An 18,974-nucleotide genomic window follows, 5' to 3' on the forward strand; every position below is an offset into this window, starting at 1 on the left:
ATATTAAAATTTTAAAAAAGGATAGTCAACCTTTTATCTAACTTTTTTAATTTAAAAATACTTTTAAAAAAATAATATTTTTTTATTTAAAAGGCCACCCCACCCCTCACCCCGTCCAACACCCTCAACCCCACACCAACCTCGTCCAGTACCCCCACCCTACCCCCAGTCTCGTCCAGCACCCCCCACCCCAGCCCCGTCCACCCTACCCCCAGCCCAGTCTAGCACTCCACCCAGTCCCCCACCCTAAGACCCTCCCCAGTACCACATTCTTTTGCACCAACCTCCCCACCCCAACGCACCAGCCCTCACCCCAACCCTCATTCCCCTACATCGCCAACCCTCATCCCCCAACGCACCAGCCCAGCCCCTTCTTCATTCCTCAACACCAGCCCCCCTCCCCCTCCCCCCAATCCCAAACCAAAAAATCTTTGAATTCACTTTTTATTTTATTTTAAAAAAATTTCCTCTCAATTCAAATCTTTTTATATTCTTTTAGATTAAAATTTAAATTTAAAATCTTTTCATACTTTTTTGGAATTAAAATTTAAATTTGAATTGAAAGTGAGTGATAGTGGATATTGAAAAATTAGCGAATTTCATGAATAAGTTTGAAAAAACTTAAAGTTTTTGTGAATCTGTTAAAGATATTCAAATTTAAAAATAAAAAATTCATTATGTTTGTATATATGAATTTATAGTTAAAAATTTAAATTAGTTGGAGAAGAATTTTAATTATTTGGAATGAATTTGATTTTTAATTTGTGAGCAAAAATATGATTATTTAAATTTTTCTACAATTTTTTTTATTTAATTAAATTTATTTTAATATTTAATTTCTTATGTAGCATTTTAAAAATGACTTAAAATTTAATGTAATATTTGAAAATGACGTGGAAGCTGATGTGACAGATGTGGAGGCTGACGTGATAGTTGACGTGGGGTGAGGGTGTTATACTCACTAAAAACATATTTAAAATATTAAGTTTTATTGAATTGAAGGATTCAGATGACAAAGGAATAAGTAGAAATGTCCACTTTACAAACAAGCCACAAGTACAAGAATCCACGGGGCTATCGTTTTTTCTTTTTGTCACAAACAATGGGCTTCATTCCAAATCCATGTCCTTTTTCTCGAAATAAAATAAAAGAAAACAAAATAAAAAAAAACTCTAAAATATAACTTTCCCATCTATTATTACGTCATAATAAAAAAGGAAAACGTCGTTCTATACAACTGTTCATCACTACTTGGGTCACCGAACAAACCCTCTCCTTCTCCGTCCATAAAAACCACCGAGAGTAGAAGTTCCGCCGGCACAAATTTCGAGAAATTTTTTCCGATTTTTGTTTCACAAAATCTTCGAAATTCCGTTAACGCTTTTGGTTTGATAACAACAGGTATTATCTCTTTCGTCGCTGTTAACGTCACAGGTTGCATGTGTTTTTGACCTATTTTTAGTAGAGATAGTTGGTATTTTTTTCCCTACTTGAACTACATTGCACTTTACTTCTTTTTCCCCTTCTACTTGATTAGTTCAAGGGCAAAATTGGACCTTTTTTGGGAGCAAAGCAGTCGTTAGAAAGAAGTGTATTTTTGAGCTTTTTTTACTAAGCGAAAAATATAGCAGTAGGGGAATTTTTGAGCCAAAAATGTTAGGAGCGTGAAACTGACTCATTTTTAATAGTGGAGGGTAAATCAGTTCTATAATTCTGAATTTTATGCTTGTCAACTTAAACAAGTTGTCAGATTTGCTGATATATTTAAATTTCTAACGGCAAGTTAAACTACATAAAATTAGCGACTAGTAGTGTAGTATGCTTTCTGTCTTTTCTAGTTTGAAACCAAAGAAAATTCATTGATGTCATTTCATCTCTTAAGCATTAGTCATGGCTTATGTTCGTTGCAGTCGTTGCAAACTGCAACGGCTAGAGAATTCTCAATTGATAAATGACAAGCGTTTAATTTCTCACTCCACAGTCGGATTGAATCCTATTACAATCCTAAAGTGGTATTGTTCATTAAACTCTTCCTTTAGTTTTAACTTTTACGGGCATGAATCTATCCGCTCTCCGTTGCTTCATGTTGTTGATTTTGTTTATGTGTTTGTCTTCTTTTGCTTCTTGGTTCCACTACTTATTTTGACGGGTTCAGAGGTGGAGGAAACACTCACAAAGGAAAATCATGGAGTTGTGTGCAATACAGAGGAGCTGAGGTCTTGAGGAGGGAGAATTTGAGCAGTTCCTCAATGGGAGTTGTTTGAAGTTGGTGAAAAGAATGCAGAGGAAAAAGAATGATGGGCTACGTATTGGTGTTCTTTTCTGTTCTAACGAAATTCACTTTTTAGTTAACCAAAAGAATATGGAGAAAGACAATTTGGTCATTTTCTAATTATTTTGCATTGGAAATAATTAAGTTAAATAACGGTTACAAAGAGGTTAAAAAAGGGGGGTGAGCGGAATGTTGTGAACCACATGGGATGGTGGTGTTATGAAGTCAATACTTGGAGGGAGGTCTATGAAGTTATCCCTATTCTTTATGGAATTTCTAATTATAGGTTTAAAGCGAATATCATATAGTTCGGTTGTTGGGGGAGCACAATATTATGTGAGTTGTAATTTATGCATTATGTGAATTTAGTGCTACTACCGTACAATTGCCGATATTCCCTGCAGGAAATCTTTTAAAAAACACTAAAATGATAAAGATTTCAAAAAAAAGAAAATAACTAGTTCAACAACTTCAATAAAGCTATTCAATGTTAAAAAGTAGCACTTAATGCAATTGTTTAGAGGTGTAAAAATCATCTTATAAGCATAGGAGAACCCAGGATGCACGTTAGTTGTAGCAACGTCATGCACCACCGTCTCGTCTGAAAATTTTATTGAACACCTATAGAAATGATGTTCTAACGTATAAATATGTATTAAGTGGCATAATTGAATGAAGCTCTTCCTGCGGATTGGTGGTTTAGCCACTACCTTGCATACGTTTGAGTGCGTGTTCGAAACTTGCCACCTACACTTTTTTAAATTGTCAGCTAAAAATGAAAATGATGTAGCAGCTAATATTTGAACTTGGATTGCGCAACAACACTCATGGGCCTAAATTGCACCTTGACCAAATTAGCTAATCCAACAGATATGTTTTGAGGGGTCCATTAAAATATATGATAGTTCTTCATGCTTCATGGTATATACAAATATATACCAGTTTCTTTTCGAAGTTAATGGGTGCATGTGCACCTCCAATCCACTACGTGGGTCCACCTTAGTTATAAGGTTTTAATTGGCTAGAGTTATAGAGATTTTTTTTTTACTTCAATAACATTAAGAGGAAAAATACACATAACTGAAAGATAAAACAAGTTATTTGGCAACAACAACACACCCAGTATAATCCCACACGTGGTATCTGGGGAAGGTGGGGAGGGTAGTTTGTACGCAAATCTTACCTTCCTACTTTGTGATGATGTTAGGGAGGTTTTTTCCGATAGAACCTCGACTCAAGGTGAGATAAAAAATAAACAATAATAACAAACAGTAACAACATGATAGCAAGATAAATGAAGCGAAAGAAACATGCTGATAGTACTAAAGATCTAAGAATAACAACAAGAACAACATATCCAGTGTATTCCCACCTAGTGGGGTCTGGGGAGGATAGAGTGTACGCGGACCGTACCACTATCTCAGGTGAAGTAGAGAGGAAGGCTGTTTCTGATAGACCCCCGGCTTAGAACCAATAATAGTATAGCAAGCACAAAACATAAATGCATATAAACTTGTACAGGCAAAATAAACTAACAACTAGCCACAAGATACTACTAAAAACTATATATCCTAAACCATAGACAACACTCAACCCATGAGCAACAAACTTCAGACACAAATAAAGAACGACCCTACTGTTATCAACGCACTCCCACCCTTAACCCTCTACCCTAATCCGCATCCTCCACATCTTTCTATAAAGGATCATAACTTTCTTAAGCTATAACTGCTCCATATCATGCCTAATCACCTTCCTCCAATATTTTTTCAGCATACCTCTACCCCGCCTAAAATCATTCATATTTAGTGTCTCACACCTTCACACTGGAGCATCAGAACCCTTCCTCATCATGTACCCGAACCAACGTAACCTCACTTCTCGCATCTTGTCCTCCACCGAATCCACTCCCACCTTCTTTCGAATAATCTCATTCCTCACTCTATCTTTCTAGGTATGACCACACATCCATCGCAACATCCTCATCTCTGCTACCTTTAACTTTTGGATGTGGGAGTTCTTAACTAGCCAACACTTCGCTCCATACAACATAGTCGATCGGACTGCCTCTCTGTAGAACTTACCTTTAAGCTCCGAGGGCACCTTCTTATCACATAAAACTCCCGAAGCGAGCCTCCATTTCAATCACTCTGCCCCAATACGATGCGTGACATCCTCGTCAATCTCCCCATTGCTCTGAATCATAGACCCCAGATACTTGAAACTCTCCCTCTTTTGAATGTTCTGAGAGTCCAGCTTCACAGCCACGCCAGCCTCCTGCGACACATCGCTAAACTTACACTCCAAGTACTCCGTCTTGGTTTTGCTCAAACGAAATTCTTTAGGCTCAAGGGTTTGTCTCCAAATCTCCAACTTATCAATAACTTTTCCTCGAGTCTTATCAATCAATACCACATCATCAGCAAATAACATACACCAAGGCACCCCCCAAATATGTCGCGTCAAAACATGATTAAGGCAAATAAAAAAAGGCTAAGAGTCGATCCCTGACGCAACCCAATCAAAATCGGAATGTGCTCCGTATCTCCACCTACCGTCCTCACACGAGTCTTCGCACCCATCATACATGTCATGAATCGACCTATGTACGCCACGAGCACCCCTCTAGCCTCCAAGCACCTCTACAGAATCTCCCTGGGAATTCTGTCATATGCCTTCTCAAGATCAATAAACACCAAGTCCTTCTTCCTCTCCCGAAACTGCTCCACTAATCTCCTCACAAGGTGAATGGCCTTAGTAGTCGAGCGACTTGACATGAAACCGAATTGATTCTCAGAGATAGTCACGATCCTTCTCAGTCTCAACTCTGCCGCCCTTTCCCAAACCTTCATAGTATGACTTAACAACTTAATCCCTTTATAATTGTTGCAACTCTTGATGTCTTCCTTGTTCTTATATAATGGAATCATCGTACTCCACCTCCATGCTTCAGGTATCTTCGCCGCCCTAAAAATGATGTTAAACAACCTTGTTAACCAGTCCAAATGTGCCTCGCCAGTGTTCTTCCAAAAATTCACTGGGATCTCATTTGGCCCCGTTGCCCTACCCCGACGCATCCTGCGAATAGCCCCCTTGACCTCCTCAACCTCAATACGCCTACAATAACCATAATCGCGACACTCCTTAGACTTCTCCAACTCCCTCAACACGAAACCTTTGTCCTCTCGTCGTTCAAGAGTTTATGAAAATAGGACTGCCACCTTTTCCTAATGAGGGCATCCTCAACCAACACTGCACCATCCTCTCCCTTGATGCACTTCACTTGGTCAAGGTCACGAGCCCTCCGCTCCATGGCCTTGGCAAGCCTATACAACTTCTTATCCCTGCCTTTCTCCTCTAAAGCTGCATACAAGCTCTCAAAAGCTGCTGTCTTAGCCGCGGTAACCGCTAACTTAGCCTCTCTTCTAGCTACTTTATACTTCTCCTTATTCATTTGCCTCTCCTCATCATCCCTGCTCTCAACCAACTTAGCATAAGCCACCTTCTTAGACTCCACTTTCCTCTTAAGTTCTTCGTTCCACCACCAGTCCCTCGATGCTTACCCGATCTCTCTGATGGTCTCCCTAATGCAACTGGCAGTCGTCTCCCACATACTATCCACATCCCCTCTGCTCTCCCAAGCCCCCTATACTCTTCAACTTCTCCCCCATCTTCAAAGAACTAGCCAAAGTCAAGCTACCTCACTTAATCCTGGAGCGAGCCTTCGCACTCCTCTTCTTTTTGCCCTTATTGATTACCAAGTCCATCACCAACAACCTATGTTGAGTCGAAAGATTCTCGCTAGGTATGACTTTACAGTCTTTACATAGCGCTCTATCACCCTTCCTATGGAGCAAAAAGTCAATCTGAGTCTTGGCCACTGAACTACAAAAAGTAATAAGGTGCTCTTCCTTCTTCGGAAAGCTCGCATTCGCTATCCACAACCCAAAAGCCCTAGAAAAATCCAAAAGAAAAGCTCCACCTTCATTTCTCTTCCCAAAATCGAAACCGCCATGCACATCATTATAACCTCTCGACAAAAACCCAATATGCCTATTGAAATCCCCTCCCACGAAGCTTCTCAGTGCTCGGGACGCCCCTCATCACCTCATCCAAAACCTCCCAAAAGCCATTCTTCTCCTCCTCGTCCAAACCTACTTGCGGAGCATAGGCACTAATGACGTTCATCGTAGACCCTCCAATGACCAACTTAATAGACATCAACCTATCACTGACTCTCTTAACCTCCACCACCTGCTCCTTAAGTTCATCATCTACTAAGATACGTACCCCATTTCTATGTCTCACGCTACCCGAGTACCACAACTTATATCTATAAACATCCCTCGCCTTAGTGCCTACCCATTTAGTTTCTTGGACACAAGTTATACTAACCCTCCTCTTTCTAAGAATTTTCACAAGCTCTATCGACTTACCTTGAAGCGTTCTTATGTTCCATGACCCAACTCTCAACCTAGAAGCACCCTTATCCCATCTAGCCCTACTACCCCTTGCTCTCGACCCTCAACTCGAACCTAGACCCGACCCTAACCCTGCCCCAAACCCCAACCCCGACTCCACCCTATGACATGACCCTAGTTCACCATTTATCGCCCCAACCACTACTCAAAAGGATACGACAGAAGAAAAGAAGCAACAGAGATAAAGAACACGACGAGCAACAGCTAAAAACAGATAAGTATGCAAGCAAAACCAACAAGCAGAGTTGATACTCACAAACCACAACAAGCACTACACTACCTACAATAACAATCAAGAAAACCAATCAAGAAATCAAGATAGAAAAAGAAACTGAAAACCCAGGCCAAATAAACTAGCGAAAAATGTACTATAGAGGAGTGAAACGAGTGCACCTGGTACTTGAAGAAGATGGAGTGGGATGTTTTCTTGATCGTTTCGTTGGATTTCGGCAAATTGGTGCAAAAATTGGTCGTCGGAATCTGCTGTCACCGCCTTTACCCTACTGTTGGTACCGCTCCCCTATTATTTTTCGTCGGAAAATGCACTATCGCCGGAGAGTGTACTGATCGCCGGAATCTTGATGTCGCCGCCTGGGGAGAGGTGTTTGATATGGACTAGTAGTACCTGCAAAGGGTTGGGAAGAAAGGAGAAAAGAGTTGTGTTAGGTGATGAGAGAAAGAAACAATCAGTTTCGCCAGAAGCGGACTCCGCTTCGCCGGAAACTGATAGGGTGGTCGGAAAAACTGGTGGGGTTGTCGGAAAATTGCCGGAAAGAGTAATTGCCTCTTGGCTGTGTGTGCCCCTGGCCGAAACTGATGGGTTCTTGGTCTTCACTGGAGATGGGTTCCCAGCGTCCACGAAAGCTTATTGTTCGAAGATGGGTTGATCAATCTCCCCGGAGAAGATGGTGGTGAACGGTGAAATGGTGGCGAGAGATTGAGACGGCGGACTACAACAACAACCCAGTATATTCCCACAAAGTGGGGTCTGGGGAGGGTAGAGTGTACGCAGTTCATACCACTACCCTTAAAGAGGTAGAGGGGCTGTTTCCGATAGACCCCCGGCTCAAGATACAAGGCAATATACAAAAGCATCAAAAGCTAATTGAGACGGCGGAGAAAGGAAAAAAATGTTTTTTTTTACTTATTTTTTGTGAAATTGAGATTTTTCTATGGAAAAAGGGTCGGTGATGTAAGTCAAGTTCTAAGAATAAGAAAATTAAAAATAAAATAAAATTAGTACTCGTACTCCTAGTACGAAAAAGAACAACGCGTGATGTCCTACTAACCCTCTACCGTAATACTTGATATCCCACCCTCCTCGGGTCAATGTCCTTAGTAAGCTTAGTACTTGGGCGCATTTCCTTTTCATTTATATTAGTTTATTTGGATGCTTCCTTTTCATTCATAGTACTGTAATAACATTATATATGTAAATAAATTTAAAGTCTTGTTATTTTTCATTTGTCTTTAAATTCATTTTGGCTTTATTACTTAGCATTTGCAATGGAATAAATAAGAAAGATAAATGCTATGGAATAAATAAGAAAGATATTTTTTGTTGGGATTCATAGTAATCCCGTAATAGATTCACATAAGATGAAATTATTATATAAATGTGACAAAACACGTGACAAATAGACTCGCACCACTATAATATACAACATGCGTTCTCAGGATTGCTTAGGCTTATCATCCAAACATCGTCTTCTTTTCTTCTTTGCCTATTTGCTTTTGCATTGGAAAGGAGGTCGAGTAGAGGTAGGAAAAAAATTAAAATGAAGTCGATTGAGTCCAAGGAAGCACGCATTATTAATTTCTCAAAAAGGAAAAGAAGTATGAGTTGACACTTCATCTCCGTGCTTCTTCGGTCTTTTGCTATGGACTATGGTAAGATTACTGGGTGCTTGAGTAACCATTTTTTTTTTTACCCACATACTATATGTTTATACTCAAAAGTAGTAATAATATACAAAGGTATTGATCGAGCACCCAATCTTAGAAAGTTTTAGATCAAAGGCACTTGAGAATCCCTGACTCAATAAACCTAGGTCCACCACTGGTGGGGCAGTTCACAACTGTCGATTTTGTAGAATCGGATGTAATTTTGGTTTTGGCAGGCTTAAGGAACCTACAAAGACAAAATGTTTGTTTTCTATGGTTTTATTTGGAAAAGGAAAATTGTTTGTCCAGCTGGTTCTTTTGTATGCACCTCTATTTTAGCATCCTTCAGTTTACCTATATATCTGCATGTTGTCCTCTCTATTCGTGCATTAATTCTTATTTGTTTTTGTCTGGCTTTGGAATCTAGTTACTCGTTTACCTTACGCGCTCTATTACTCCCATCTAGTGTCACGTGCCTATCAACTCAATCTTAATGATCAATAAGGAACCAAAATTTTAAAAATACTTCTATCTCTACCAGTGTTATCAAAAGCAAAAAGCGCAGAAAAGCTCTTAAGGTCCGTTGGGGCTTTAAGCGGAAAACGCGAATAAAGTGTGGGCTTTAATGAAAGAAAAGCGTAAAGGGAGAAAAACTACAAATACATATGTCTAGTCCAACATTAATAGTTATAAGCATGAATGACAAATATATGAACAAAGAAATTGAAAAAATAACGATAAAGTGAAATATCAATTGTTTTGTGTTAAGAGGCTCATCGGCAAGGAAAACTGGAAAAGTATGCCTTAGAAAACTGATGACAGCACTGAAGCACACATTAAGCTGGGCGAAGAGCTCAACACGTAATGAGCCTCGCTTTAGGGCTTAAGCGCGCTTTAAGTGTGCCTTTGATAACACTGATCTGAGATCTCTGCAGATTTAACTAAATCCATATGCAACATTTTAGCTTTGGCATCACTTATCAAGAAAAAAAAGAAAAAGTTTGTAGCTTTGGATATTTCAGTTCTCTTCTCTTTAGATATTTGTATGATTTTGAACCTACCACAATTTCAATCCTTATCTCTGCATAGACCTAGCTGTCGGAATTAAACACCTTTTTTTCTTGAGAAAGGTAACACTGAAATTTTTTAAATACTTTATAGTATAACATTAGTGTTGTAGGGAATTACACAGTAAAGTGCAATAGAGGAAGCGGACTGCTTTGGCTCTGCAGTTTGTAAAATTAGAAGTTTTTGTCTGATCTACTTGGCAACTGATTAGTATTTGATAATTGTTACAGATAATTGTCATCATTCTGGAGAATGATCTTAGTGGAAAAATGTGTTATTAATTCTGAAGGCAATGAGATCTCAGAGGCATCTAAAATGAGCAATTTAACTGGTGCAAAGACTGGAACCAATCTTCCAAATCAATTGGAAGTTGTTCTATGTCAAGATTCAAATGGAAGATTGGATGGGCTTGCCTCCACAGTTAATTGTGATTATACTTGTCATAGTGATGGACAATCGGAGGTGGTGTCACAACTTTGTACAAGAGATGCAGATGGGGTCTCCGGTTTGAATACTGGTCCAGCTGCTACAACTGTGAGGGAGCTACTATTAGTTCATTTTGTATATTTTACTGATTTTGAAAGTGTGCATCTGATGATTTCTCACTGTAACTTTGTTATCAACTTCAGAAAAATGCTAATTGCGAAGGTGAGGACATGTACAATTTTCAGTATAATTTTGATGAGGAGGAGGATGACAGTGACTGGGAACCATCAGAAAAGCAAATGGAAGTTCTGAAGTGGTTCTGTGTCAATTGTACAATGGCCAATGTCGAGGGTATTGGAAATTGTGAAGTAAGTTGTTATCATTTTGGCTATTCTCTTTGTGCTTGTTCAGCATGCCCATTCTCCTATTTTCTTAGCTAAATCAATTCTGAAGTTTTCACTTACTGTTGACATTATATATTGCTTGGTTTATTACTAAAATACTTGCTTATGTAGGTATGCGGAGAACACAGAGAATCTGGGATACTTAAGCATGGATTTTTCGCATCTCCATATCTGGCTATAGATGATGTCAACCAAGATGAGTTGCCTGTAACTGAAAATTGTGAAGGTTGGTAGTAATTTTACATTACCGGACATTACATTTGGGCTTTTGATTGATTAATAAAGGACTTTCTCGTGCAATGAACTTTATAATATAGAGTTCAAGATTTATCCCGTTTACAAAATATGCCCCTGCTAAAGAACAACTTCCCTAGGCTAGTCGCACGGAATCTAGCTGTGGATGACCGTCAACTGATCATGTTAGCTGTGACATTAGTGAAATGGTGGAAGGCATAATGTTTTGGAAGTGAAGTTCATTATGTATCTGCCATCTTATGGTTAACCATCACCTTTTGTATCATCTTTTGCCCAATGTGGTACTCCTATTTCCTGGCTCCATTTAGTTTGCCCCTTTTTTAGGTAGACCTATGGCAACAAGAAAAGGTCAGATATCTGGAAATGTAGAATGGAAGTCCAAAATATAAAGAGTGAGATTATATATTATAACGTCATAGGCGGTCATTGTATGAAGCAAAGATTGATATTGGGCAGGATACCGTAGTTGGTTCACCCAATTATAACTAAGTTTGATATTTTCAACGTATGACAACCTATTAATAACTCCTGTTGCACTTGCTTACAACATGTCCAGTGTAATTCCACAAGTGAGTGTGGGAGGGTAGAATGTACGCAGACTTACCCTTACCTTTTGAATAGAGAGGTTGTTTCTGGAAGTCCCTTAACTCAAAGAAAGTAATCAAAGCAAAGATTAAAGGAGATAACGTCAACAAAATAGCATGACATAAGGAAAGGAGTAGAGGAAACTAGGGGGTAGCCCCTTGCCTCTCCCACATAAAATAGGACGATACTCTGCTACCTACTAAGCCTTCTACCCTAATTCTCGACCTTCATACCTTCCTATCTAGGGTCATGTCCTCATTAACCTGAAAATCGGTCATGCTTGTATGATGATGTGATCGTCTCCCCATAGTTTTCTTTCATTTCCGCCTACCTCTACCTCTCCTAAAACCTACCATAGCCAACCTCTCGCACCTCCTCACTGGTTCATCCATGCACCTCCTCTTCACATGCTCGAACCATCTCAACTTCTCTTCCCTCATCTTGTTTGCCCCAGAAGCCACTCCCACCTTGTCTTATATAACTTCGTTCCTAATCCTATCCCTCCTAGTGTGCGCGCACATTCATCTAGTGTTTGGAGAAGTTCTGATTTACCAATCAAAAACTATGTATACTTGTTGACTCAAAGAAGATAAGCCAAAGCCTTGGTTCATTGATAGTCAATTGAGAGGAATATGTGAAGGTAAGGAGTAAATATCTTAGCACAACTTGAACTCTATTAGAATATATAAGTTCTCAATCAAATCTTTGGGTTTCGGATGGTTGAGAGACCTGAAAACTTGATTTGTGTCTCTCCATGTTCAGTGGTAAACAAATGACATTTTGTTACTGTTATTTGATAATTTTGGTCTCACAAATGTTTTGTGGATGAACAGTAATAGGTGATTTAATTGGATCCCAAATTTAAGTCCCTAAGAATGTGATCAAACGTACCACTTCTAATTTTGTTTGTTTTTGCATAACTGATTTTCCTTCTTTTGTAGATTCATGCAAGCAAAGTTGTTTATCATCCTCCACTGCTGTAGGGTTTGACGAGAGGATGTTGCTTCACACAGAAGTATGCTACTTCTTCAATTTATGATCTTCTGGGTTAATCTTTTATTTATTGACTATTGTCCTTATCCCTTTTTCTAGTCGTACAAATGAGTAAAGGTATTATTTTATTCTTGCATTTTGTTTTGGGTATATGATATTGAATACCAGTTTCCTGTTATTGATAAAGGTATTATTTTATGGGTTCTCTTTTGATTAAAAAGGTTGTAATGAAGTCTCATCCACACCCTGAGAGACCAGACCGCCTTCGAGCCATTGCAGCTAGCTTTGCTACAGCAGGTTTTCTTCATTTTCTCTTTATCTCCAGGTCTTAGAGGACATTACAGTGGCACAGCCTAGTATTGCCATATGAGTAACCACATTTATGTGAAGTTGTAGGAAATTTAAGTGGTTCATATGTCGAAAATTTATGATATCAGTTTGTTGGAAAATGATTGTCTAGTGTTTCTTGACATTTTAAGGTATATTCCCGGGGAAGTGCTATCCTATTCCTGCAAGAGAAATTACAAGGGAAGAACTTCAGATGGTGAGTTGTTTAATTGGGTCTGCTATGTGCTGTATACAGCATTACTTGAAATTCTGTACTAGTGTGCTCTCTGAGACCCATAGGTATTTCAGTCAGAGAAAATGCTAGACTTTTGCTTCCATATTTTCTCAAATTTTCTTGATGCTGCTATTTGAGGTGACTAGCTTATTATCCTTTTTCAATTTTAAAGGTTGGTCAAGTGCCATATCTACCTTTAACCGATCGGAAAAAAGTGCCTTATCTACCTTTAAGTGAAGGAAAGTCATGACTAATGACATCATAATGGTTTATTTGATCATTAGGGACTCCTAAAATACAAGTTTCTTCAACAGTGATGCACATCTACTTTTGGTATTATTATATATGAAAAGACATTAGAGGTGATATCCTTTACTTCTAGAAAAAGAATAGATTTCTCATGTATTAATTTTTATGTTGGATCTTTTAGGTCCACTCCGAGGAGAATATTGAAGCCGTTGATATCACCAGGCGTATGCTTGCCAGGTTTGAGAATATTGATTATTTACTTTTCATTTTATTTTTGGGGATCGGGTATCATTTGCTTTACATTCTTATCGGTTTTAGTTTTTGAATTAAGGTTATTATTGTACTGGGACTACCCGTGTAATAGAAGAAAAACTTTAGTTCGATTATAAAAAAAAATGAACTTTTAAGTTCAAAATTATCTTGATCAAGAGCTTATTAAATGGCAGTTATTTTACACCTGATACATATGCAAATGAACATTCAGCATGCGCTGCCAGACTTGCAGCAGGTTTATGTGCTGACCTTGCTTCAGCAATTTACTCTGGACGCGTCAAAAATGGTTTTGCTATGGTAATAATTTGTATTTGGTGAGCATTCTCCATATAAGAAGGAAAAGCCACCCTGATATTTTCTTTGTAAAATACGAGTCAGGTTCGCCCTCCTGGCCACCATGCTGGTGTGAAACAGGCCATGGGTTTCTGTCTCCACAACAATGCAGCAATTGCTGCATCAGCTGCTGAAGCCGCTGGTGCAAAGAAGGTGTTAATAGTTGATTGGGTAATTACCGGCACTATATGTTTATCCTTGATTGGTTGACCTTTCTGTTATCATGGGATAGTTAAACACATGTAGTACACGAAAAATGCAAAAGTCGAGACCTAATCAGTGATTTCTGTTTTCATTCATTGCAGGATGTTCATCATGGGAATGGCACACAAGAAATATTTGAGAGAAGCAAATCGGTAAGTAATGAATGCTAAACTGAGTGCTGCGTTATATAATCAATCTTTTTGCAGAACACTGAAATGGATCTTCATATTTAAAGGGAAATCCTAGTCTTGCCTTTTGGCCAGTGTCATGTTTAATTTCCGATTTAGGGAACTCCTGGTCTTGCCCTTTATGTTTATGTTGAAGGGGAGCCTTTGAGCAACGATAGAGTTGTCTGTGTGCAGTTTGAGCTGTGGAAGCAACCACTAAAGTTTGCATTAGGGTAGGCTGTCTGCATAACATCCCTTGAGGTGCGGTCCTTATCGGGATGCTTTGTGCCCCAGGGCTATCCTTTATGTTGCAGTATATAGTTGTAGAGTTAAACAAACTCTACTGGAGATCCTCTTTCTTTCCCTTGATACCCTTTTTGTCCCTGTTTATGTACATATTTTGATTAGAAAAATAGGTTAAGTATTTTATATCTATAGTTTTTAAGGAAAGAGGTTATTGAAGTATTGAAAATTCTGCAATGTTAAGTGACAAGTAAAACATATCTATCATGGTTTATATTGAATTATAAAAATTAATATGTATTTACTTTGGATAATTGTATCTCCAAACATTTTGAGACATCCTTAAATGAGTTTGTTTATCACATTACTTGGGACATGGAGTGCATTATAAATAATTTCCTGAACATTGCACATATGCTGTTTGATTGGGAGACATTCTTTACAGCTGAATGTTATGGTTCTATTATTGAGCAGGTTTTGTATATATCATTGCACAGACATGAGGGTGGAAGGTTCTATCCTGGTACAGGAGCTGCAAATGAGGTACTCATTTATCATTAGACTAACCCTTACTGGTGGTTTGGTTAGGCTGAGGTTAAATTCATTTTTGGTTCTTTCTGTAAAGGGCGTCCATAAGTCACGATTTGTTTTGTTTTGAAAGCACATTCATTAGAGATGTATTTGGATGTCATAGTTTATATTCCTTTTCACAGGTTGGTTCTATGGGTGCAGAAGGATACTGTGTGAATATTCCTTGGAGCCGCGAGGGAGTGAGTGACAATGATTACATTTTTGCATTTGAGCAAGTCGTGCTTCCCATAGGTAGGTATTTTATTTCTCTGAGAAGAAATTATGAAGAAACAAAGCTTTACTAAAACGAAACTATGAAGTAAACTAGTAGAAAAAGTAAGTGAGGATACTTGGAAGCAGTGATTAAGTGAAGGGCTTAGCTGTTGATTGATATATCTCTTTCATATAAGCCAAATTCAAGTCTCCTTGATTGCAGATGATTGTGTGCATGTTATGCTCCCTCTTCAATAGTTAATGACTGGGATGCCAAAAGCTAAGTCCTTATTTGTAGAAAAAGGACTCCACGAAAGACCAATGAACTTGTGCAGGATGCCTTTTGCTTACCTTTAGTTCAAAATGAAAAATTGGTACTTGTGGTAAGCTTGTGCCAATGTATTTATGGTGTGAGGATCATCGAGGATTTACTAGGTTTATATTGGTTGTCAATGTACTTCAATCCTCCTCCTTTCTTGAGTTTGGGAGAGGAAATGTGAGCAAGCACACGCGGATGAATAAACTAGATTTGTGAGAAGTTACATCCACTGTGCATTTATTCGGCTAACATAAGAACTTTGAAGGTGTGGAAGGACCAAATCATGTGATGCAAAACACACTTTTATTATGATACTCCCTAGTGTAGAGAGGAAATGCCATGCGGCATTCGTGGTTAGATTTTTGGTGGCTTAGCAATATACGTGTTGTATTGCACCTTTCTATTTTGTGCATCATCTTGGTGTATATTAGTAAAATTATATCAAATTATTGACCTTCTGTTTGTTCGTCAAATTCTTTTCTTGTATTGTTCAACAGCGCTATCTGCATTATGCATTTAAAGCTTGTTTTTTAGTGGTTGATTATTCTCTGCTCACCTTTATTTTTTGTTCTTATGAACTTATTTAGTTCTCTTTAGAAAGAAGGAAAAAAATTAGAAAGAGAGTGACGTCATCAATTTCTCTGTTTCCACTTTGTTGCAGCTTTGGACTTTAATCCAGACTTTACTATCATTTCAGCAGGATTTGATGCTGCTAGAGGTGATCCCCTTGGCTGCTGTGACGTAAGGATTTTTCTAGTATCAGCTAGTTTAATAATGTATTGAGTGCTTCCTCTTATATGCTGCCTGTGCTACTTTTGGTTACCTTTGGGATCATCTTTGCAGGTAACTCCTGCTGGTTATGCATCAATGACCCAAATGTTGAGTGCATTGTCAAGTGGAAAATTGCTTGTTATTCTTGAAGGCGGGTCTGTCTTCTTTTTGCTCCTTTGTCTTGGCTCTTACATTAAAGAGAACCGGAGGTTTATATGTTTGCTTGTGTTTGGATGGCTATGTTTTGCAGCTACAATCTTCGCTCAATTTCATCATCAGCTACTGCAGTGATTAAGGTAACTCCAATTTATGCAGAGGAAATGGATGGTGGGATAGTAAGAACTGATGAAACGGGCATGTAAAAGAACTTACTGTTGGAAGAAAAAAATAACTTTCAACTTCATCAAATAAAAAAAATGAAAAAGGAACTTTCTGTGTCAGGACAGTGTGTTTTTATCAGTATGAGCAAATGCATTGGATAGGAGATTTCAGATTCAAGTGAAAACGCCAAGGCAGAGTCTTTCCCCTCTAGTCCAACCTCACTTTTATCATGACCATCACTACTAAGTCCAGCTTGATGAAACTTTTAACTGCTGCCACTTATGCATGCATATTGCAATGGGTATAGGCTCTTGGTCAGAACCAGGTGTCTGATATTGTTGGTCATCTTTTTGAGTTACTTTTACCTATTACTTGCTTCATTTTTTCCAACAAATTGCTCTCTGCATCAAGTATATTTTTTGAAATCCTGGCTTATTAATGTAGGATGAATTTTCTTGGTGCAAACGACGAAATTTACTTGTCAAAAAGAGAGGTGTACTTGTTTTTCTACCAGGGGGATTATCCACCCAGTATCTTTTTCAGTTTGTTTCAGTAGCAGATAACCTGTTAAGTTATTAATATGACAATAACAATCAGTTCTTTGGATAATGTTAATGTTTCGTAACTAGGATTTACGTCCCTTCATGAAGTAAGCTTTTCCGGTATCTCTTTCACGGAATTTAAATATAATCTATTTTTCGTAATGTTGCTTCTAACTGGAGTTATCAAGATCCTAAACATGGATGGTGCTGCAATTTAGTATCAATGGTGATGTGGAAACTGTAGAACATTTATTCCATAGTTTTATCCTTCAAACTGCTGCTGGGGTGTGCAGAAGTTTGATTGTTTTCTTCTCATGTTGTGTGATGTTATCCTTTCTTTTCTAGGTTTTGGTTGGTGAAAGTCCTGTGATTGACACAGACGATACTGTACCTTCCAAAGCTGGATTACGAAGTGTTTTGGAGGTTCTACAGATTCAGATGAAATTCTGGCCTACACTGGAGACAAACTTCAGTGAATTGCATTCGAAGTGGGGATCCTATGTTTTTCAGGATACAAGTGAGTTTCTAGAATTTTCTTGGGCTTATATCCGAGGTTCAGTTTTCATCATTTGCCTCTAGTTTGGATGATAACTTCTGTTCTCTCTTTTAACCTTGTGGAGTTTCTCAAATTGGTCCTGTCAATTTGTGTTAACTATTTTTCTATGTAAATCTGCAACTAGTCAGAAGTTTCAGCTTACCTCTGAGAAATATGCTTTGATTCTAGGCCTCACATAAAAAGCGATATTACAACAACAACAACAACAACAAACCCAGTGTATTCCCACTTAGTGGGGTCTGGGGGGGGTAAGATGTACGCAGTCCATACCTCTACCTCTGATGAAATAGAAAGGCTGTTTCCGAAAGACCCCCAGCTCAAGTTACGAGATATCAAACAAACACATAGTACAACACAGAAGCAGATGACATAACATAGATACTGCAGCCATAACATAAAAAGCGATATTCTATAGCTGAAATGAAGCTGGTGTCTTGTACGCTGGTGTCACCCGGCAGCAGTGCAGCTTCAGCTTCACTAAATTGAGTTAAATATTCATCGAACTGTGAAGCTGACTGACCATCTAATATCAAAAACTTTTGAACTTTAAGGATGTTATAATATCAAATCGAACCCCAACTTGAGTTCCTCTTCACTTGGGCAGTAAAAAGATGATCCAGTAGGCTCAGCTTCAGCTCTCTTACATTTTGCATGTTGGCTGATAATTTTTTGTTGCTTGGACAATATATCTGTAGAAAATTTGTGCTCTCGTCTAGGGAGTGGGTACATCCGTCTAGGGGTGTGGAATTAATGATGAATTTGAGGACAGTTAGCTTTTCATTAAGAATCCTTTAGACGCAAATTTCTGCAATGGTGGTGTTGAATATTCAACTTCTGGTGTATTGAACTATATATCCTTGCTGATACTGAATGCAGAAAAACAGAGTAAAAAGAGACGCAGGACTGGTTTACCAGTATGGTGGAGAATGGGACGAAAGCGGTTGTTATATCACATATGGGCCAAGCAGCTGCGTGCAAAATCCTTTTGTGATTATTCTTTTGGATGTTGATTCTCCTTGTAAACTACAGGCATTAGGTGTAGACAGTGCTGCTGTTTTGTAACCCAGGTTTACCATTTCTTTTTCTTGTTTTGAATTGTGTACCAATACCTAAAAATAGCTTCCTGGACGTAGTCGGATAGTAGTTGCCTTATGCAGTGTTCTAATTTTAATACTGCCTAGTTCCCAGTCCGACATGCGTGTGATTGATGATTAGTTTAGCAGAACTGCCGCTATTTAATAACAACTGATGTCATTCCTTTAGTAATCCACAAGTGGGATTTG

At 38.5% G+C, this 18,974-nt stretch overlaps 1 protein-coding gene across 1 annotated transcript; it reads left to right on the plus strand.

The window, feature by feature from the left end:
• Window positions 1-1,203: 1,203 nt before the first annotated feature.
• Window positions 1,204-18,881, plus strand: LOC107862149 (histone deacetylase 15). Its single transcript, XM_016707619.2, has 18 exons — window positions 1,204-1,401; window positions 9,936-10,239; window positions 10,335-10,499; window positions 10,647-10,761; window positions 12,317-12,390; window positions 12,590-12,665; window positions 12,848-12,912; window positions 13,361-13,416; window positions 13,626-13,749; window positions 13,831-13,956; window positions 14,091-14,141; window positions 14,874-14,942; window positions 15,113-15,221; window positions 16,163-16,242; window positions 16,345-16,427; window positions 16,523-16,568; window positions 17,481-17,652; window positions 18,568-18,881. The coding sequence occupies exons 2-18, from the start codon at window positions 9,958-9,960 to the stop codon at window positions 18,699-18,701; spliced, it is 1,827 nt and encodes a 608-aa protein (XP_016563105.2). The 5' UTR covers window positions 1,204-1,401; window positions 9,936-9,957; the 3' UTR covers window positions 18,702-18,881.
• The last annotated feature ends 93 nt before the right edge of the window (window positions 18,882-18,974 follow it).

The sequence above is a fragment of the Capsicum annuum genome, chromosome 3 (genome assembly GCF_002878395.1).
Source record: "Capsicum annuum cultivar UCD-10X-F1 chromosome 3, UCD10Xv1.1, whole genome shotgun sequence".
Taxonomy (NCBI): domain Eukaryota; kingdom Viridiplantae; phylum Streptophyta; class Magnoliopsida; order Solanales; family Solanaceae; genus Capsicum; species Capsicum annuum.